The sequence below is a fragment of the Equus przewalskii genome, chromosome 15 (assembly GCF_037783145.1).
Source record: "Equus przewalskii isolate Varuska chromosome 15, EquPr2, whole genome shotgun sequence".
Classification (NCBI taxonomy): Eukaryota; Metazoa; Chordata; class Mammalia; order Perissodactyla; family Equidae; genus Equus; species Equus przewalskii.
Genome location: NC_091845.1, coordinates 36,450,825 through 36,472,880, shown reverse-complemented (window position 1 = coordinate 36,472,880; position 22,056 = coordinate 36,450,825). Strand labels below are relative to the sequence as shown.

At 54.4% G+C, this 22,056-nt stretch overlaps 2 protein-coding genes across 6 annotated transcripts in view; one reads left to right on the top strand and one right to left on the bottom strand.

Moving 5' to 3' along the window:
• NEK4 (NIMA related kinase 4) overlaps nucleotides 1-1,223 on the bottom strand; it is a 40,054-nt gene extending 38,831 nt beyond the window's left edge. For all 3 annotated transcript variants that reach the window (XR_011526933.1, XM_008513126.2, XM_070575043.1), the window contains exon 1: nucleotides 751-1,223. Coding sequence is in view for 2 of the 3 variants with exons in the window: in XM_008513126.2 (XP_008511348.1) it covers nucleotides 751-843 (93 nt within the window). In the remaining variant the exon portion in view is untranslated. The remainder of the gene's footprint in view (nucleotides 1-750) is intronic.
• ITIH1 (inter-alpha-trypsin inhibitor heavy chain 1) lies at nucleotides 271-19,346 on the top strand. 3 transcript variants are annotated; one of them, XM_070575039.1, is made up of 23 exons: nucleotides 271-648; nucleotides 5,504-5,673; nucleotides 5,911-5,931; nucleotides 6,257-6,423; nucleotides 6,890-6,994; nucleotides 7,364-7,526; nucleotides 8,067-8,180; nucleotides 9,545-9,670; nucleotides 9,764-9,880; nucleotides 10,593-10,761; nucleotides 10,849-10,974; nucleotides 11,893-12,074; nucleotides 12,349-12,534; nucleotides 13,631-13,770; nucleotides 14,404-14,558; nucleotides 14,659-14,673; nucleotides 15,076-15,096; nucleotides 15,550-15,630; nucleotides 15,740-15,853; nucleotides 16,912-17,113; nucleotides 18,036-18,202; nucleotides 18,811-18,922; nucleotides 19,068-19,346. In XM_070575039.1, the coding sequence occupies exons 2-23, from the start codon at nucleotides 5,560-5,562 to the stop codon at nucleotides 19,195-19,197; spliced, it is 2,727 nt and encodes a 908-aa protein (XP_070431140.1). In that variant the 5' UTR covers nucleotides 271-648; nucleotides 5,504-5,559; the 3' UTR covers nucleotides 19,198-19,346. The 3 variants fall into 3 exon arrangements, with proteins under 3 accessions (XP_070431140.1, XP_070431142.1, XP_070431141.1); XM_070575040.1 differs by lacking the exon at nucleotides 271-648 and adding an exon at nucleotides 4,588-4,663; XM_070575041.1 differs by lacking the exon at nucleotides 5,911-5,931 and having other exon boundaries at nucleotides 553-648.
• The last annotated feature ends 2,710 nt before the right edge of the window (nucleotides 19,347-22,056 follow it).

The following is a 22,056-nucleotide window of genomic DNA, read 5'->3' as shown; positions in this document are numbered from 1 at the left end:
TTGTCCTGGTTTGTACAATACATTATATGGTCACCCTATTTATAAACCACATTAAAAAACTGGCTCCTTATCCTGAGGGTAATAGGACAAAGTGCTTTAAGCAAAGGAGTGACAACATTCGATGTAAGTTGTGGAACAATCACTGAGACTGCAATGGAAGTGATGGACTGGAGAACAGCAAGTCATGTGGCAGGGAGGACCAGTGAGAGGCTGTGACATAGTTTGGCTAGATAACAATGTCCTGATTGGGGTGGTACCAATGGAGATGGAGAAGAGGCCTGTTGGTTTAGGGGACAGATGAATAAGGGGAAGAGAGGGGAGTCAAGAATGACTCCCCAAGTGTACAGCTTGGGTACTGCCTGGTTGGTGATGCTACTCACTGAAATGGGGACCGTGAGAGGAGGTCTAGCACAAAAGTAATGAGTTTTAAGAGTCCAGTAGTCTCCAGGTAGGACGTATGGGTCCCTTCACTCAAGGAGTGATATTGCCAGGCGCCGCCTTAGGTCCTGGGAAAGCATGATCTCACGGAACTGTCCCGTGTAGGGGAAGGAATGTAGCACACCAATTAATACCACAAAGGAGAACTACAGGGAGGCCTGACCTAGTCTTGGCGTCTGGGACGTTTTGCCTAAGGAAGTGCCTTCCGAGGTAAGCCCCCTCTATTAGACCACCCGGGGCCCAGCCTCGGGACGGCGGCCTCAGCGCACCCCTCCCTGTCCCTCGCCCCTGCCGGGCCCCATCTCCGCCGACCTGCCTGCCGTCCCGTCGGTGCCTCACGAGCGTCACCTCCCCGTAGCTACCCCTGCCCACGACCCGCAGGTAGCAGTAGGCGGCCAAGGGCATGTTCCCAGCGCGGGGCTACTGTTGGGATGCGGCGGTGCAGGCGGGTAGGGCAGCGGGCCGCGGTGGAAGGTCCCGCTCATGCCCGAGACGCTGCGGTGTCGGCGGCTGCGGAGGCTGCCCGGCCCGGGCGCGAGCACGGAGGCCGGCCTCACGGCGACGCCGCTGCCATAGCGATCCCGCCCGGCGCAGCCCCGCGCATGCTCCGGCGGCCCGGGAGGTTCCGGCGCCACAGAGCCAGGCGCCAGGCGGCCAGAGCGGTGCCCCGGTCCCCGGAGGTCCCGCCATAGAGCCGAAGCGGCAGGGGCCCAGAGCGGCTCCGCCAGACCCTGCACGCACCATCTGCCTCAATTCCACAGCCGGGAGCTTCCGGGTTGCAGGCGACAGTAGAGTCGCAGAGGCTTACGCTTATTGAGCAGTTGTACCGAGCGCTTTCCAAGTATTGTTCATTCATTCTAAAAATATTTATTGACCGCCTACCATGTGCCAGACCGACAAGGTCCCTGCCCTCCTGGAACGCACATTCTAATGGGGAGAGGGGGCTGACTACTCTAGACTCTACAAGTAACATGTTATCTTTGCTCTGTCTCACGTCTATCTATGTATCCAGCAATCCATCTTATTGTGTATGCATTTCAAAGTAAATTGGATATATCGGTACACTTTACCACTAAACACTTCAGCCTGCTATTGAGAAGTGCAAAGAACTCTCATCGGGACTCCATCCAAACCCCTGTACTAAGCGACTTGGCCAAACTCTGCCATGGCTTCTAACAGCTTAAGACAGTGTCCCTAGGAGGACCCTGGCCCCCCTTAAAAGGCCTGTCTGTGCAGGCTCAAAACTGCCGCAAGAATTGTTTGTTCTAGCCAATACCTCCCTTTCCTAGAGCATTTACTTTAAGAAGGTTACAATTATAAATCCTTCCTTTGTCCCTTTGAGGGGATATACTATCTCCTACAACCCAGGAGTGTCTTTCTCAAGGACCTGAAATCCACCTCTTTGAATGTAAGATTTCTTTTGCCTACCTCCGAAAACCAATTTTTACCCATTTGGGGGCAACATCACCCCTGCTGGGAATGCATGATATAGAGCACACTATTACCCCAGAAAGTTAATTCATGCCCCTTCCCCAACCGCCTCCCAGAGACAAACACATTAGTTCATTTAATCCTTAATTAGTTCATGTAATCAACCCTGTGAGGGTGGTAATATTATCGTCTTCATTTTACAGTTAAGAAAACTGAGTCTCTGGGAAGGTAAGAAACTCGAAACAATATTCTAGAAGGCTTAGGGTTTGCTCATCTTAAACCCCACTGTAGTCACTTGGCCCCACTTGGCCCCACCTGTCCCCAGGAAAGCTTCCTGGAAGATTACTCAGATTCCCTAGATGCTTTTCTTAGTCTTCATCCATCCCTCTTCCCCTAAGCAGCCTTTACCCCTCTGGGGAATCTTCCTTCTTGGTTTCTAGAGCTTTCCTGGTTCTTCTTCTCCTCCTGTCCATTCCTGTTCTCTTTTGACTTCTCATGCTCCCCTCAGGTTTGAGGTCTCCTAAGGTTCTGTGCTCTGCCTTCTGCTTTTTACCTCCCCCAACTTGCTTTTCGTCAAATCTGTCTTTCACTCTATAGGCATTTAGTGTGGTACAGGGCCAGTGCCCTGCCCTGAAGGCATAAAGTGAACAAGACATACAAAGTCCTGCCCCTGTAGGGCTTACAGTTGAAGAGGGAGATGGCCATTACTCGATGAAGCATACTAACCAGTTATCCTTGCCAACTGAGGTCAATGCTGTGCAGAGAGGTCACTGGGTCCAGCCTAGGCATCCAGGGGAGGTTGCCCCAAGCAAGTGTTGCTTGGACTGAAGCTTGAAGGAAAACTTTTTTCAGGCAGAGGGAGCACCATGTGCTAAGGCCCAATGGACTTGTTTTGTGACTCCACCTCCATACCTCAGTGTGAACTCCCTGAGCACTGGGCCAGGCCTGCAGGCTGCAGTACCCCAAACCCGGCGGTTGGCATGGGGTTGACACACAGCAGGTACAAAAGGATGAATTTGGGGTTGATGAATGAATGAGTGAAAAAGCGCAGGCCTATACGGATTGGGAACAAGTCTCTATGGTTGAATCTGAGACCCAGAGGGGCCATGGGCTGGTGAGATGGAGGGGTCATAGGGACCAGACCACTCAGGATCTGGAAGTGTGTTAGACAAGGAAAGGCCTAGAGCAGATCGACCTTTTAAAATGATGAGTCTTACTGCTGCTAGAGAGTAGACTGTAGGAGCAGAGCAGAAGTAGGGGGAGCAGCTATCTAGGTGAGAGACGAGGGTGGCTTAGACTCAGTGGTGACTGGGGATTTGGAGAGAAGTAAATGGGTTAGAAAGATATTTAGAGGGTTGGAAGTGGGGGTGGGGGTCTAAAGGAGGGAGGCATCCAGGATGCCACCCAGCTTTCTGGCTTGGATGCCTGGGCGGATGGTGGTGGTCTTCACTGGGGTGGACAGCAACAGGAGGAAGACCAGGCTTGGTAATAAGATGTAAGAGGGGGAGAGAAAAGTCATGAGTTCAGTTTGGACATATAAGATTGAGAGGCTCTGAGAAAGTCAAGCAGGCAGTTGGCTGTGTGAGTGGATCTCAGAGCAGGTCTGGGTCTGTGTGCTGTCCCACAGCACCAGCAGCACAACCACCCTCCACTCTCAGGCCTCCAGGCTTAATCCTCAGCAACATCATCTGCTTTCTGTCCACCCATCCCCTGACCTCTCACATCCACAGAGGATAGAAGAACCTATCCTCTTCATCTGTAATGTGGGAACAATGAGAGAATCTGTCTCTTGGGGGTAGTTGTGAGCAGTAAGTGAATTAGGATATAAAAGATGCTGAGAAGTGGGCCAGGCACTAGTCACCGTCAGCTCTCCCCATACCCTCTCTCCTTCCCAGACCACACAAACATGTTTCCAACACCTTCTATGGACCCGGGTTGATGCTAGCCATCAACCGGGGTTGGAAGCAACAGCCCAGTCTCAATTTTGCCACACCCCTGATCAAAATATCTTTCATTTCCCAACCAAAAGACTGGTCACTTTCAGACCCCTGTGCCAGCTGCTCCCAAACCACTTCCCACCCTCCTTCCCCACCTTCTCCTTCAGGTCCTGCTCCTATCACACAGATGCTGCACCTTCCCCAAGCATGCTTCACATTTACCCATCTGCTCGTCTCTCCCTCCCCTTCCCGCCTCCCCCTTCCCAAGTGCTGCTCTATTTCCCTGGCACCTCCTTCAGGAACCTTTTCCAAGGTCCTGTGGAGATGAGTGCCACCCCTTCCAGATTTCTGCAGCTCCTTCATGCTCCTCATAAGCTTCTGATCATTCCTGGGATTCCCTGGGCTTCCTTTGATTTGTCTGAGTCCTTTGCCCAAGGCATCAGCTCACTGAACACAGTGAGGCACTCAAGTATCATCTGTGGTGTCCTTGTGCCTGGCACTGTGCCCAACCAACCACAGGGCCCAGTCAGGACTGGTGCAGGAAATCAACAGGACCCCAAATGTACAGCTTCATGTTGATCCAGCTTATCTTCCACAAAGGCCAGAAAACAAGCCAGAAGGTCATTCTGGCCTGGGGTCAATAAACCTTTTCTCAGAAGCTGCTCTGTGAGACAAAGTCCAGTGCAAGCAAACAGAGATCAAAGAGGCCTCTGGGCCCCTTATCTTATTGGGGTCATGGCAGCCAGCATACCCCACCCAGGGTCACAGAGTGGATTGCCCAGGGACCATGTCTGCCCAGGGTGCTGTGGCTTGTGGGACTCAGGGAGAGTTTAGGCATAAAAATTAAGAAACTGCAGGTACAAGAGGGGTCTCTGGGGCCTTTGACTCTGCTTCTCCTTTCTTCCTAATAACGAGGAAGGCGTTTCTGTCATTATGTGATAGGCTTTGGCTTTGAAGTCTGAAAGATCTGGGTTTGAATACATGTTCTGTCACTTGCTGTGGGACCAATGTCCCAGGGACATCATAAGGATAAAATTAGACAATACAGGGCTTAGAGCAGTGCATGGCGCACAGTCGGCCCTCCAGTATGACGATGTGGTATTCATCTTTGTCTCTCCTTTATCTGCCAGGCAGTCCTGCTCAGATGGAGGAACGATGAGGCTTACTTCTGTTCTTCTTTCCAAATCTGAGCGAGAAGGACCAGAGAGATGAAGCAACTGTCCTAAAGCGTGGGTCACCCGTTAGGCATTACCAGGACTGCCCAGGCTGCCTCTGGCAGAACTGCTGCTAGGGTGGCATCATCAGAAACAAGGATGTGGACAGACACTTTCTAAGCCACAGTATCTGCCTCCCTGGTCAAAGTGTGGCTGTCTGAAAAGTCTGTTGATACTTAAAGGATTTTGAAAGTGACACCCAACGAAGTTTAGAAATCCATTTTTAACTGTGGCTTCTTGCCACATGTCACTATATCAGTAGTATTGCCCTGTGCCAGACCCAGCATTAGACGAGTCATTGGGGTCTTCACAATTCATGCTGGCTGAGCGCAGTTCTATACAGAGGGATGTGGTCTGAGTCTGGTTAGGAGTTTACACAGCTGGGAATCCCCTCAGGGAGAAAGCTTTCACTGCCGTTTTTTGATGCTCCAAATTGTAATATTTGCCTTCACCCTGTCTAATGTTTAATCTGTGTTTATTCAGCACTTTATTGATTAATGGCCTAACTGAAGTGACAAGGCAGTGGGAGCCTTGAGACCATGGACGGCACCATGGGGCTGCGGGGGCTGCTGTGCATGTACGTGGTGCCCCTCCTGGCCCTGCAGGCCATGCCCGCTCAAGGTTCACCCACAGACAGGCCCAAAGGCAGCGAGGTATGTGGGTAAACCCTCAGGGCAGAAACAGGCAGCTGGGCCTGGATCAGGCTTGGGAGGGACACAAGACCCCTACCCTAGGGGCTGGGGCCACCCCCACCTACCTTGATCACCTCTGACTGGAGAGGTGAGGCCAAGGGCAGAGGACACAGGCTGTGTCGCACTCCCATCCCTTAACAAATAGTCCGTGGGCCCCTGAGCATTCACACTCACACTTGCACCTGGTTTGTTTTACAGAAGCGACAGGCTGTGAACACAGTGAGTGAGAGCCTCGGCTAAGGGATCTGTGGTGGGGCCATTATTACAGCCTTGTTCTCCCCCTCCCTCAGGGGTTTGCCCCTCTGTTACTGCTCTGGGGAGAAGGACTCCCGTCTTTGGGAAATGGGGGCTTTCCCATCCTACCTCACACCCCACTGCATGGTCTCATGCAGAGAGAATGGAACAGGTCTTCGAGGGAGGTCTGGTCTGTTCTTCGGTCAACTTGTGTCAGAGCTGGGTGCTGAGCCCCAGTACAACATTAAGGTCTCTCTCAGGCTCAGAGACCCCCCCATCCCAGCCACAGCTCCCTCACATCTTACTTTAGGCTGTTGATGGCGTGATCATCCGGAATTTGAAAGTCAACTGCAAAGTCACCTCTCGCTTCGCCCACTGTGTCATTACCAGCCAAGTGGTCAACAGCGCCGATGAAGCCAAGGAAGTGGCCTTCGATGTGGAGATCCCCAAGACGGCCTTCATCAGTGACTTTGCCATGTGTGTGCCCTGCCTGACTCCCACACTCAGAGCTGTCCCTTCACTAGGCCCAGCCCAAGCCCATGACTCAGAGGGGCCAGACAGTGCAGACCATCTCCTCATCTCCCAAAGGGCCACAGGCCAGCTCCAGCTCCAAGGGGAGGAACAAGCTCTTTAGGTCTGTTATGGGCTCCCATCCTGGGGAGCAAACTGGGGCCTCTGATGGTATGTTTTCAGCCTAGGGCCCAAGGAGCAAGGGCTGGTACCCAAGGCTTTTTGCTGGATTTAGTGGCCACAGTTGCCCACCTCACTGCTGTGGGGCCCCTAAGCAGCTCTGTGGGCAGTGAGAGGTCAGTAGGCAATGCTGTCCCATGAGTGCTTACCTGGACAGGGCCTTCTCAAGGTCTGGGCTGGGAGTACCTCCAACATGAAGGACTTGCGTGTTCAGGGAGGGGCATCTCCCCTGAGAGTTTCTTCCTCTCTGCAGCACAGCAGATGGACAGGCATTTGTTGGGGACATAAAGGACAAAGTGACTGCGTGGAAGCAGTACCGGAAAGCGGCCATCTCAGGAGAGAATGCCGGCCTTGTCAGGTGATTTCTGGGCCCCTCTGGCCCAGTCTCTGGGGCTGCCTTCCCCAGCCAGGACAGATCCGAGGACTGCAAGGTGGGCTTCAGTAGAAAGCAGCCTTGGGCTAATGGGAAGCGAGCAAACTGCCCAAACTCAAAGGCTGTGGACAAGGTTGGTGTTAACTTGCCCATCTCCCAGCCTTCGGGAGCAGTGGGGTCCTGTTCTTGGGCTCAGACCTTGACCAACCAACTAAGACAAAGGTGAGGGTCAAGGAAACCTGAGAACAGCACTAAAATAAGAGAAATTGATTCTGAGGGCCTTGCGTTCGTGACAAGGACACTCATGTCACTTACCATTTGTCTGTTTGTTGTTGCCTTTGGTGGCATGTCTAGGGCCTCGGGGAGAACAATGGAGCAATTCAGTATCAACCTTATCGTTGGTCCCCGGAGCAAGGCCACATTCCGGCTGACCTACGAGGAGGTGCTGAAGCGAAAACTTACGCAGTACGACCTTGTCATCAAAGTTAAGCCCAAGCAGCTGGTGGATCATTTTGAGGTAGATTACAGGTGACCACATGCAGGGGAGTGGTCTCTCTCTCATGGTGGCTCCAAGCACTGGCTTGGCACCTGCCGTGTGCCATCCCAGGCCCGAGCACGCAGGGAAGGGGACAGACTCCTCAGGGTGGGCTCCCTGGGCTCTTTGTGGGCTGGGAGCTCCCTGAACCCTCCAACCTTCTCCTCCTCTCTGAACCTCGGCTTGCTCATCTGTTAAATGGGGGTTCCTGTGTGTCCCAGGACTGCCACAAGGATCACGAGAGATATTGAATGTCCAGGTAGTTTGTAAACCAGAAAGTCCTGGGTGGCCTGAGGGGCTGTTATTGTCACTGGCACCTCAGTGGTGGCCGTCTTGAGGGGAGCAGGCATGCACACCTTCACTGGGCCGGTATTTTTGGAGTACCTATGACATGCCAGGCCCTGTGCTGAGGGCTGGGTGGGCACTGCACACAGTAGGTGGCCAGGACACATTGGCTCTTGGCTGAGACTTGATGATGGCCCAAATGGGAGCCTTGGTACAGGGATTGCTTCAATGATGCAGATCGACGTGGACATCTTTGAGCCCCAGGGGATCAGCAAGCTGGATGCCCAGGCCTCCTTCCTCCCCAAGCAACTGGCGACCCAAATCATCAAGAAGTCCTTCTCAGGGAAAAAGGTGCATGGGATGGCTGGGGATGGTGGTGGACCCCACCCCAACACCCTGCCCTACCCCCCACCCCACCCCCCCTCCAAGACAACTCAGCCTGGCCCAACTCATCACTGACTGTTCAGCCTTGTCCTGGGAGCCAGGCACGGGTTGCAGGCTGCCCCAAGGGTGAGAAAGGCAGGTGTTTTGTGGTTGGTATCCCAGGGGAACTCAAACCCCTGGTTCTCAGAGCAAATTAGCAAAAGCCTGCATGTTGAGGCTGGAGAAGGTGGCCACGCCAGTTGTGTGGTCTGGGGTGAGTTGCTGCCTTGCTTGAGCCTCAGTTTCCTCCTTGCCTGTCACACAGCCATAGGAGAGCATTCAGGGAAATATAGGGCACTTGAGTAAATCTCAGATGTTGTTGTGGTTATGATTTCAAGCTTCTGTGTTCTTGGAAACATAATTAAGTTTGGAAAGGCCTTTGGCCTATCCAGCCACTTGCGGCTTGTCACGTGCCACCCATTTGCAGGAATCTCAGAAGCCCCCTGCTTGCTCCTACCCTAGGTCCTGGAGGAGTGTGGCATATGGGTGCCAGCTGGTGCCCTGCTTCCTAACTCGCCCTCAACTGGAGCCAGGAGCCAACCCTCTAGCTCCCACTACTTTTGGTGGTGATCCCATAACACTTCACTTAAAAGAACTGCTTCTTACAGTTTTAGAGGGGTTTCTTTTAAACAAAACATGATACCCCAGAGTGTTAGCAAACATGCTTGCTTAAGTAGGGAACAAAGGGGATGGGTTTTGTCTTCCTAACAATTCTTTTCAAGCTTTTTGTTTTTAATGAACATCTTACTTTTTTAACAAATAAAAAGTAAAAATAAAAAATTCTTTAAAGAAAATGTGGAAGGTACAGAAGTACAGAACAGTATTGAGTAAAAACCCTCCCTAATTTCCCCGAGCACAACTCCAAGTCAACCCCAGACCTCAGCCCCCACTCTGGGCCCTTCCTTCCAGCCTCTGTCCTTTGTCTACTTGGGTTCTATTGTCCAGCACAGTTTTGTAGCCTTGTTTTTTCACCAGACAGTTTGAGTTAACTGACGTCTCTCATGCTCTCATACTGCTGTTAGTTTGGTTTTATTTTGCACCCAAAGTGGTGATGCTTATTGTAGAAAATCCCAATGATTCAGAAGTATGTAAGTAAAGAACACGTCTTCCCTCCTGCCATCTGCAGGTGTGCACTCTCGGCAGCTGGGCGAGGGGCCCATCAGACTCCCAGACTCATTTCTATGCCCATGTAACACACGCACACGCGCACACACACCCCTTATGTTGTCTTTGCAAACACTCTGTTTGCGGCTGCACACACCAGGCATGCCTCTCATCCTCATTGGTTCCAGGGTCATGTGCTTTTCCGCCCCACCGTGGGCCAGCAGCAATCCTGCCCCACGTGCTCCACATCCTTGCTGAACGGGGACTTCAGAGTGACCTATGATGTCAATCGAGATAAGCCCTGCGACCTCCTGGTGAGCCTGAAACCTCTGGCCCAAGACTCAGAGAGCAGGCAGGGGTGCTTGTGAGAAAGGCCTCACTCATTTGTTGTGATCTTTGTGTTTTAGGTCACCAATAACCACTTTGCCCACTTCTTTGCCCCCCAAAACCTGACAAACCTGAACAAGAACCTGGTTTTTGTGATTGACATAAGCACTTCCATGCAAGGCCAGAAAGTGCAGCAGGTAAACTATAGCTTTACGTGGTTCACACAGCATAGGCTTCGTCAGCCCCATCGCTGACCCCACACTGGTTTTGCCCCCAGATTCTGGGTTTGGGATTTCTGCTCCTGGTCAGAGGCAGTGATTTAACAGGAGATCCCAGTTAGGCACTCTGGAATCAGCTGCTGTGCTGCCTCGCTGTGCACCTGTGGGCAAATGCATTCATTCACTTCTCCTCAAAGGCAAAAGTGGGAATAATAGCAGTGCCCTCAGGGTCATGGGGTTTATTGATGGGGGAGTGCTTGGAAGATGAAACCTGGATGCTAAAAGTGCCGGGGATACTTACGACCATCTGTGGGGAGGCATCTTACAGTAGGGCACAGCCCGCCATCCACAGTGCTCTAAGTGTCCTGCCCATAGGGCAGTGAGACCATGGCTGGACAAGCAGAGTTTTAGAAACTCAGCCCCCTAGGGTCATCTTTCTTAATCCTGCCCCACTCAAACTTCTGGTCACTTCTCCCCACACTGGGTCCCTTTGCCTCCTCCATCCCCCTGATACACTCCCAGGGCCTGGCAGGATGCTTCTCTCCTAGCACCACCTGGCCGTCCTGTCCCTCCCCTCCTGCCTCTCCACCAGGTACCTCTCCCCTCTGGATCTCTGAAAGGGGTATCTGGAGCTGACAGGAGGCACTATGCTTGGGGCCGTGTCCCTGCACTGACTATCCTGTCCTTACAGACCAAGGAAGCGCTCCTTAAAATCCTGGGGGACATGCGGCCAGGAGACTATTTCGACCTGGTCCTCTTTGGGTCTGGTGTGCAGTCGTGGAAGGGCTCGCTGGTGCCCGCATCTGCCGCCAATCTGCAAGCGGCTCGGGACTTTGTGCAGCGCTTCACTCTGGAAGGGTGTAAGGACAGGGGCTTGGGCCACCTTGGTGTCACCTCTGTCCCCTCAGAATGAGGGCATACACAGGTCTGCTTTCTCTCCTTTGCAGCCACAAACCTGAATGGAGGGTTGCTCCAAGGAATTGAGATCTTGAACAAAGCTCAGGGAAGCCTCCCAGAAGTCAGCAACCATGCCTCAATTCTCATCATGTTGACAGATGGCGAGCCCACAGAGGGTAAGCATCTGGATGGCTACCTTGGGAGGTGGTGATCTCTCCGTTACCAAAGGCATTCAAGCTGAACTTGGAAACCCAACCACTGGGGATGCTGTCATGGGGGAGAAAGGCTCAGGACAAAGTCGAGCACTGGTCTAAACACACAGTTCAGACCCTAAAGTCTGCAGAAGCTCCAGGGTGCACTTCTCTCCTGTGTTGGGAAGTTGGGGAAGTTGCTGCCCAACACAGGGTTGTACTTGGCCCAGGAGGATGGGTAGGATTCCTAGGTTGAGTTTAATGAACTATGTATTCAGCACTGACTGTGTGCCAAGCCCAGGGCTAGGGACCAAAAGAATAAGACATGTGTCTGCCCTTAAGGAGCCCTGGGCCCACTGGGGGAGGCAGAGCCAGGAGCAGACACTCTGTTGAGGACCCTGAAAGAACAGAGTGCTAGGAGGCTGTGGGCCCATGGACAACGGGTGTCTGGCCCAGGCAGGGTCCCAGAAGGCCTCCTGAGGTGATCCCTGAGCTCTGTCTGGAAGGAGGAGAGAAGCAGGAAGGGATCCCTGGCAGACGGGCAGTTTGAGCATAAAAAGGTTTGTGCGCTGGCAGGCCCTGCCCAGGAGCGGCAGGCATGTGCAGAAGAAGTAAAACAAGGGTGGACAAGTCAGCAAGGCCTCGCAGGCCACAGCAAGAAGTCGTGGGAGGGTTTAGGGCAGAATCAGGTTTGCTTGTGATGTATCCCCGTAGAAGGGCAAGATCTGTGAGCTGTTAGAAGCTGTTGCAGTTGCCCAGCTGAGCCAGCAGGAGGCGCTGCCTCAAGATACCAATGGAGACTGAGACGGGAGGCTTGGCCCCCGGGGAGTGTACCCCAAAGTCCTTTCATGCCCCACATGCCTGTGAGCTGGTATCCTGTCACTGCCCGGTGTGTGGCTGCAGGGGTGACGGACCGTTCCCAAATCCTCAAGAACGTCCGCAACGCCATCAGGGGCAAGTTCCCACTCTACAACCTGGGCTTCGGCCAGAACGTGGACTTCAACTTCCTGGAGGTCATGTCCATGGAAAACAACGGACGAGCCCAGAGAATCTACGAGGACCATGATGCCACCCAGCAGCTACAGGTCTCCTTGTCCCCCCGACCCCCAACGCACTGCCAGCACCATGCCACGGGGAGCCCAGCCTTGGCAACCATTGGCCCATCAGCCTAGAGGAGCAGATAAAACTCTGGCATGGCGTTCGAATTAGCTACATGACCTCAAGGCAGTTAGTTTACCCTCATGAGCCTGTGATTCCTCCTATAAAGTGGAGATCAAAACACTGCGCTTTATGAGTGGGTTTCCCAGTGGGTGCTCAGGGTGACCCATCAGTTCTGAGACTGTGCCCCCTCTCCTGCAGGGTTTCTACGACCAGGTAGCCACCCCCCTGCTGGTGGATGTGGAGTTGCAGTATCCCCAGGACGCCGTCTCAGCCCTGACCCAGCACCGCCATAAACAGTACTATGAAGGCTCAGAGATTGTGGTGGCTGGGCGCGTCGCTGACCATAAACTGAGCAGCTTCAAGGCTGATGTACAGGCCCATGGGGTAAATAGTGGGCTGCAGAGGGTGGAGAAGCCAGGCAGCACCCAGAGGCTCCAAACCCACACTGTTCCCCATCCCTGTCTACCCCTGGGGATCTCTCTTTCTCCAGAGTAGTGCCTCCACCCCTGCACTATGCCACACACACCCAGGCTTGAAGGTTCCTCCACGCAGGCATCCCAGGGGGCTGGACAGTCTGGAATGGGGCCAACGTAACCTTGATTAGTTGTAGTTCACTGACCATCGGCCCAAAATGGACCACTTGTTACTCCTGACATCATTCCCCTCAAGGCGTGAGAGAGCAAGAGGCCAGCCTCTCCTTTCTCATTTGACAACCATTTCCCAAACACCACGTGTGTACCCAGCTTTGTGCCACGGTGCAGTGCACGTGTGCATATGCGCACTGGGGGGTCATGGGCCTGTGAGACCTGGAGCCTGCCCTGCAGGGTGTGGACTCGAGCCCTGCAGTGTGGTTGAGGGTTCAGAACTCAGGCTTTGTGTGAGGAGGGCTGAGCAGGACCCTTGCTGCACCCTGACCAGCTAGGTGACCTTGAGCAAATAAGTCTAGCTCTCTAGACCTCAGTTTCCTTTTCTGTACCACGGGGGTAATACTGCGTTGGAGAGTTCTGTGGAGTAAATGAAATAATCCATGCTTACGCAGTGCCTGGTGCGTGGGATGCCCTTGGGAAGTGGTGCCCTCATTGTTGTAGCTGGGGAGAGAAGGCACATTCATGTGCTGTGGCAAGTTGAATGGTGCCGCCCACTGGAGAGGTGGTGGGCTTTTGGAGGAGCAGGCCACGGTGGAAGCAGCTGGATGCTTGTTGGTATCCCCCAGAGAGAGTAATTCCATGAGGGCAGAGCCTGGTCCTCCCATCCATGGGATCCCCAGCAGCTGGGCCAACTTGGCTCACAGAGGGTGCTCAGCAAGCTTTTATGGAATGAATGGATGAATGAGCATGAGGAGAGCAGGCTCAGGAAAGAGGGGTGTGCTAAGGAGGAAGCTGCAGAGACCAGACAAAGGCAGGGCTGCTCAGAGCCTTGAGCACCAGCCACTGGTTGTGCTCCTCATGGTGCACGGCCTCTCTCCCATCACACCCCTCAGGAGGGCCAAGAATTCAAGACAACCTGCCTGGTAGATGAGGAAGAGATGAAGAAACTACTCCAAGAGCGGGGCCACATGCTGGAGAACCACATCAAACGCCTCTGGGCCTACCTCACCATCCAGGAGCTGCTGGCCAAGCGGTACGACCCCTGCAGACACCTGGAGTGGGCACCATCCACCCCAGAGCACCCCCTGCCCCTGGGCCTTTGGACCGATGAGGTGGACAGAGAAGGGGCGGTTCTGGGCCTTCGAGGTTGTAAGCAGGTCAGATTTACTGTCCTTCTGCTTCACTTGCCAAGTTAATATCAACCAGTCAGTCAATAGTGTGGGCAGGGCCCATTGGGGGCACAGGGCAACCCACTGTTTGTCCCCACTGAGCTGCTGTGGGGGAGGCTGCCCTTTACGGTTGGGCTGCTGTGTCCAGACACACTCACAGAATCCTCACAACATGCAGGGGAATGTCCTCATTATTCCCATTTAACAAACAAGCAAACTGAGGCTCAGAGAGATTAGACCACTTCCCAGAAGCTCATGACTGTTAAATCCTCTGTGTATTTCTGAGGCACATCCCCTAACTCTGCCAAATCTCCAGGTTTTCTCTGGGGGGGGGGGGGGAGTCTTTAAATCATGAAGTCCTTGAAGGCAGCTACTGAATGGGGGCACTACAGGTGCTAATACATCTTTGTTGAATGACTGAATGAGTGAAAGGACAAGGGAGTGCAAGTCCATTGTCATCTAAGCTATGGGGCTTGCAGTCAGTGTCTGTCTCGCAGGATGAAGTTAGAGGGGGAGGAGAAGGCCAACCTGACAGCCAAGGCCCTGCAGATGTCACTGGCCTATCAGTTCGTGACCCCGCTGACCTCCATGACCATCAGGGGCATGGAGGACAAGGACGGCCTGAAGCCCATCATTGACAAGCCCCCGGAGGGTATGGGCTCTGCAGAGGGGGAGGCTGTGGGCCAGGGGGAGGCTTCTGAGGGCCAAAAATCTCCTGGGCTTTGATTCTCTTCCCTTTCTCTTCCTTCCAGATTCTCAGCCCTTGGGTGAGTTTTTAAATCACGTTGGTTTTCTCGAGGGGCATCGGGGCCATGTGATCCAGCTCCCAGGCACAGCTCCCCAATCCCACATCTTCCCTGTCTCCACCCCTTCATGGTCTCTTCCTTCCCCGAGATGCCCTTTTCTACTTGGCCACAAACTAGTTGCTGCCTCCTGTGTGCTTGGGGGCCCTTAAACAGCCTGAACCCCCGCCAGCCTCCATCTGGGTCCTCTGCTTGAGCATGTATCTGCAAGGATCTGGGGCCCTGGAGGAGGGCTGGGACCCTCAGGAGGAGGGCCAGCCCAGGCCTGATGGGCCTCTGGGCCTAGGGTGCACTTGGGCAATGAGGTGCGTGCTTTTCATGTGGGGTGCTGAGGGTAACTCTGTTCTCTGTCATCATTCTCTACAGAGATGCTGGGACACAGAAAGAGTAAGTGGCAGCTGTCCCCATGATGCACATCTCTCCCTCTCTACTCCACACGTTGCTGTCCCTCAGGCTGTGCAGTCGGTCCTGAGCAGAGGCCCTAGGTTATCACCCCACTTGCAGGATGAGAAAGCTTCCTGCCTCTGCTCCACCTCTCCTCACTGCTCTCACTGATAATCCTCAGAACTGCCCCCCTGACATGGGCCTGGCCTTCCCCACCCTCATGCCACCAGCTCCACCAGGTACCTATGGAAGGAGACAGAGAGGGGGCCAGCCCACTGTGCTCGGCCAAACTTCTGTTCCCACCTTCTGAGAGGCATCAAGGGCTCTGTGTTTGCTCCTGCTCCTGTGGCCACCGGGCAGCCCCGCTGGGTGGGAGGGGCCTCAGAAAAGGAGCCAGCAGCTCCAGGAAAGGCCCAGCCACCTTCCTTCTAAATGCCATTCCCCTTCACATGTCAGCGTTCATGCTGTCCGCCTCGCAGCCTTCTCCGACTCGCCCCAGCTCCAATGTCATGCAGTTGCCAAGCCAAGTGACTGGCGGTGAGTTCTTGGGAGGGCTGAGGGACACCTCTCCCTGGTTGAACCCCTGCCCTCCGCCGGCCACATCTGCCTGGTGCCCAATCTAACGGACCCCATGCTGTGCCCCCAGTGGACACTGACCCGCACTTCATCATCCACGTGCCCCAGAAAGAGGACACCCTGTGCTTCAATATCAATGAAGAACCTGGTGTGGTCCTGAGCCTGGTGCAGGACCCTGACACAGGTATGAGTGACATTGTGCCCTCTGCCAGACAGGGCAGGGCCTGGGCTCCTCCACCCTCAATATCCCTGCCATGGACAGGACAGTGGTAGTGGCCTCCACTCCCCACGGCCTGTACACCAGTCACCTGGCTGGGCTCGACCTGCCTCCTTCTCGTCCCGTCCACTTGCCTGGGCCCTATGCGGGGCCTACTTCATGGGCCCGTGACCATACAGGCACACAAGACCCTACTCTTAGAAGGGCCCCATATTTGGTTTAATGCTCTGCTGTTGCTATCTTGAAATTCTTAACAATTTTTGAACAAGGGGCCCCTCATTTTCATTTTGTACTGAGTCCTAAAAATTGTGTAGCAGTCCTGCCCCCTCCTCTCCCCTCAGCGTGACTGAGCAACCCTCCGAGTCCGGCTCCCCAGGAGTGCTCAGGTGGCAGGAATGACTCCCTCTCCATCTCTCCACCACTCCTCCCTCCATCCCTCTCCAGTTGTGCTATCTGCAAATGTCTGTTGAGCACCTGCTAGGGCCGGGGGTGAGGGGCACCTGAGATGAAGTCCCTGCTCTCATGGAGTTTATGGAAGGGAGACAAAAAAGTGAGCAAATCCTTAGGTGAGCATTTCAGAGCACGAGACGTGCAGTGTTGGGTTGGTGAAGACAAGGAGGGGGATTTTGGTTGCTCGGGTCAGTGGAGGCCTCTGTGAAGAGGCCCCACAAACTCATCTGCAGCCCCTGCTGTGGCCTGCCCCTGTTGGGGCTGACTGGGTCATGGAGCAAGAGCAGCCCCAAGTCCTGTCTTCAGGGAGGCAAGACCTCCTTCAAGGCCCAGAACTAAGCACCGGCTAGTTTGCGTGGCAGGACGGGAGGGGAGGTGGGTTGTGCTGGGTGCAGCCTGTACTGGTTCTGAAGGCCCCCTCGGGAGGCAAGACCCTCAAAGACAACATGGCATGGGTGGAGTGTGGGGGATCTCTCAGGAAGGAGGCACGCCATGAGCAAAGGCAGGCGTGGGGGGGGGGGGGTCTAGCACCAGCTGGCCCCTCCCAGACCCAGATACTCCTCACCCCACTGCAGGCTTCTCAGTGAATGGGCAGCTCATTGGCAACAACGCCAGGAGCCCTGGGCAGCATGAGGGCACGTACTTCGGGCGGCTGGGGATCGCAAACCCTGCAACGGGCTTTCAGCTGGAAGTGACTCCTCAGAACATTATGCTGAACCCTCGCTCGGGTGGGCCCGTGTTCTCCTGGAGGGACCAGGCTTTGCTGCGGCAGGACGAGTAACCGGGCTGGGGCTGGGGCCGGGGCCTGGGAGGGGAGGCAGGGGTAGGTGCAGTGAGAATGCGCCCCAGAGCCAGCTCTGCTACCTGAGCCTGCTGGGCCCTCATCCCCCGAGCCGTGTCAGAGAGCGATGTCCCTGTGGCCTCAGTGTGGACTGTGCAGACATGTCAGACCCTGTGAACCACTCCCCTCATTTCCCTTGGTTCCTGGACATGTGCTCTGGGCCCTGCTGCCTGGATGCCTGTGTTCCCATGGCACCCTCACCCTGCAGTCCACCTACATCTCCACCAAACAAAGCCGACTCATCCTTCAGGCCCAGCATAAAGGCCACCTCTTCCCTGAAGCCCTCCTAGTCTCTTCCTCTATTGAGCTCCAGAATTCTCTGGGCTTCTCTTTCAGCACCTATCGTAGTATGCCTTGTCTCATGTTTGTTCCTTCATTCACTCACTCATTCATTCATTCAACAAGCTCTGTGGATGCAAAACCAGAGCCTGATGCTGGCCAGCAGAGCTGTAGAAAGAGGTGGGCAGAGTCTGGAGTGGAAGACACAGGTGATGAATGGGAGTCAAAGAACACAGACACTGATATTAGGCAGGATGGAGTCCAAGTCCTGGCTTTACCACTTACCAGATGTGTGACCTTGGGCAAGTTACTTAACCTCTCTGAGCCTTCGGCCTCACAGGATCAGAGTAAGAATTGAATGATGCAGTTTGCACGGAGGGCTTGACACAGAGCCTAGCACATTGCAAAGGCCCCACATACAATAGCAACATGTGAGGAGGAGCACGGAGCAGGAAACACCCAACCATCTGGGGATGGGGGTAGAAGTTCGTAAGAGCTGAGTCCTAGAGGACAAGGGCAGCAGAATGGAGAGGAGTGCAGTGCGGCTGCACCTGCCCTCATGGCCACCCATCCCTGCAGGGTGGTGGTGGCCATCAACAGGAAGAAGAGCCTGGTGGTATCTGTAGAGGACAGGGGCACCTTCGAGGTCGTTCTGCACCGAGTGTGGAAGGGAAGTCACCAAGACTTCTTGGGCTTCTACGTGCTGGATAGTCACCAGATGTCAAGGCGGACGCATGGGCTGCTGGGTATGGCTGGCCAGGCGGGCAGAGCTGTGGGGTGGGGTGTTGAAGTCAGTGGACTCGCCGTGGGTCAGCTTTGCAGCCGGGCACCAGGACAGGCTCACCTCCAACATGGCCTCCAAGGCTCAGAGCTCCAAAGAGGGATTGTCCTGGTGAGCGTCCTGTCCCTCAAGAGGCTGCAATCAAACACACAGTGAAACTAAAGCTTAAGTGAGCCCAGGACCAAGTGGGAAGATGGCCAATTAGCAAACAGAAAGGTCCAGTGGGCTCCCAGAGACCTCCTGGGAGGGATGAGTCATCAGCCACACTGCTTCTTCTTGTGGCCTTCCTGCAGACCCTGCTTTCTATAGGCACCTACCCCTCAAACCTCTCTTCCCAGCCAGATTCCTTTGGAATCAGTCCAAAAGACAAGAGGTACAGCCACCTGGCAATATATCTGCTCCTCTATAGCAGGTAAACTAAAGGTGGCTTTTGATGCTAAAATTTATCAGAAACAGTCAAGTCCTTGAAAAAAATGTTCAAGCAACTCTCTAAACCTCCAGTGAGCACCTGCTGAGTGCAAGGCTGGAGCAAGGCCCCCCATGGTAACTGCTGCCTCCAACGTGTCTTTCCAGGACAATTCTTCCACCCCTTTGATTATAAAGTGTCCGACCTCCACCCAGGCTCTGACCCCACAAAGACAGATGCCACCATGGTGGTGAAGAACCACCGGCTGACAGTCACCAGGTGGGTGGGCTGCCCTTCCAGCATCTCTACCCTTGGCATTCTCCATCTTAGGTCCAGGCCTTCCTCCAGCTGTCACATGGGTGGGGTGGATTTCCTGGGGAGGTGCAGCTCTGCTAGGTCCAAAAACTGACCTGTCTCTCTCCAGGGGCTCTCAAAAAGACTACAGCAAGGACCCCCGGCATGGGGCTGAGGTGACCTGCTGGTTCGTCCACAACAATGGGGCCGGGCTGATTGATGGCATTCACACAGACTATATCGTCCCTGATATCTTCTGAGCCCATTTCCAGCACATCTGTCCTGCCTTGGGACCATGGCAGAGGAAAAGGACAGCAGTGACCTTCTGCCCAGGCCACACCTCCCTGTCCAAGCTGGTCCCCTGTATCAAAGTACCCATGCTCCCATTAAAGAGAGACTATGTCCAGTCCAGGCTGGCTGCTTTTTGGGAGGGATGATGGCAGGGAGGCAACCCAAGATGCTGCCCATCGGAAGGGCTCAGGGGTCACAGCAGACCTGGTGGCTGGGAGGGAGGCCATGCCAACTCTGCCCTCACCCTACAGTGTTCTCTGCAGTTGCCTGCCCCATGCCCTCAGACTGCCCCTATGTCCCCTGCACATAGCTCCCCCAATAGGTTCAGGGATCAAAGGACACTCTGGCAGTGGGGCCTGGAATGATCAGCAACAGCCACAGCTGACTCAGTGCTTTCTATAGCCAGGCACTGTTCTAGGAGCCCTGATTGAATTAACTAAACGCATGCTCCCAACAGGTCTGGGGATGGGTTTTTTTCCTTTTTTTTAAAGATTTTATTTTTACTTTTTCTCTCCCCCAACCCCCGGGTTACATAGCTGTATATTTTAGCTGTGGGTCTTTCCACTTGTGGCATGTGGGATGCCGCCTCAGCATGGCTTGATGAGCGGTGCCATGTCCGTGCCCAGGATCCGAACTGGCGAAACCCTGGGCCACGGAAGCAGAGCGCATGAACTTAACCACTTGGCCACAGAGCTGGCCCCCCTGGGGATGCTTTTATCATGCCCATTTACAGCTGAGAAATTGAAGTTAGGTAATTTGTCCAAAATCCCTCATCTTGTAAGTAGCAGAGCTGGGATTTGAACCCATGCTGTCTGTGTCGGCATCTGTGTTTTTAACCACCCCCATGTAAATACTCCAGTCAGCCTGGGCAGCTGTTGGCTAAAGCCTGTTGGGATTTGGTTCCAGATATTCCAAAGTATCACTTAAAATGAACAAGTGAAAGAAGTGCATGAAATATGTACAGACCTGGGGTCCTACAGAAGTCCAACCAGGAGCTGGAGGCTGCACCGCTGGAGCTAGGGCCTCAGGGGGCAGTGCCTGGGCCTCCAGCCTCAGCTCGATTACCCAGCTCGGGGTTTGCAACCTCCGACAGAGGCAGAGACAGCGACGGCCCAGAAGCTGTGATTTCATGGGGCAGGGAGAGCAGCCCACTGGCTCCTCACCCTGATGCCGGGAATTGTCCCTTCAGGGCTCCTTCCCAGCTTCGCCTTGGCACCCAGTTAAAATGCAAAGTCACAGGGTGCAGGGAGATGAACCTGTACTTTCTGGAGCTGCTGGTCCTTCTGGTGAAGATTGATGGGGCCCTGCCTACTCCTTTCCAGAGGGTTTCTACTTTTTCTCTGCTGGCTTCTGTCCATTCCCACTCCAACTGAGGGCCCAGATCAACAGCACAAATGCTGAGCTCCAGGGCTGCCCCAGGCCCAGGGAACACAGAGCCCTCAGGGGCAGTCTGGGGAGAGCGGTGGCCAATGGAATTTCAGAAACCAACCCGCCATCTGGAGTATCCTGCACTTCTCAGGGGAGAGCTATAGGCTGCCAGCTGGCTGGTCACCCTGAGCAAGGCCCTGCCCAACTGGGGCCTCATTTTCCCCTCCTGTAGAGCAGAAATGGGGTGAACTTTGAAGATCTCGTAGATTCTGTCTAATTCTAAGTTCTGCGTGATGACTCTGGGTCCCTCCAAGTCCCCAGCTATCCCTCAGGGGCTTCTTGAGCAGCCTCAGAATTCCTATTTCAAGTTGTTCCTCCCACAAAACTCCATGTATCTGGGGATGAGGCGGTAGCCTAGAGGAATGGGGCTGGGGGAAGCTCCACAGGCAGCTGCAGGGCCATGAGGAAGAGCCATCAGGCAAAGTTGGCAGGACAGTATTTCTGCCACAGCCCCAAGCTGTCCAGTGGTCAGTGACCACAGGCGCTGAAAATGACCACGTAAATGAGATGTCCTGGTACCTGGAAACTCGAGGCCAGACTGCAGGGCTTGATGGCAAAGCTCTGAAAGGGGTCTTCTCTCTGCTCCCAGGTGTCAGCACCTGCTGGGTTTGTTCTCGGTCAGCCCTGAGCTCGGTGCCAGTTGGCAGGGTGGTTGGTGTAAGGATCCAAGAGGTCTGAGGGGAACAGGAGCCCCCAGCTGGGCCTCAAACACAGGCAGTTGCCACCTCAGCAGCTGCAGCTGTTGGTCCGCCATCGTTCTACTGACTTGGCAACTCTCTGTCATTGTTTCTGTGACTCCTGCCACTTCCGATCATTAGTCCACTCCCTCTTTGTGGCTTCTGCTGCCTCAAAACTTCTGCTTTCTGCCTTCTCGCTGTTTCTTTGCTCCCAGCAGTCAACTCTCCCTGTACATTTCACAGTCAGTACAGAGCTTTCAGCCAACACCATGGTACAATCCATCAATTAGCTGCCCTACACCCAGGCATCCTCATCAACTCCATCGATCATTGCTGAGTGGGAGGGTCACTGGGTCACTTTGCTCAGAAGAGCTTGGGAATGGGAGGCAGCTGTTGGCCACTCTGGAAGGTCTGGGGGCTGGCAGAACCTTGGTATGGCCCAGGAGGTCCCAACCACCCCTAGGAGGAGACCAGACCCTGCCTCTGAAGCTCCCATTGTCCCGGAGGGCAGAGCTCCAGCCTCAGTGGAGACTTTTCAGGGAATGACTCCCCAAGAGGCCGAGGGCAGCTGAGTCCCTGGTCAGGCTCTGGGAACGTGAACATGACATGGCCTGGCCCTCCAGGAGTCTAGAGGGGGCAGTCAGACCCAAATATGCAAACCTCAATGCATAAAGGTAATGATGGAGCAGACAGGCCCTTAGGGAGCTTGGAGTGCGGAGCAGG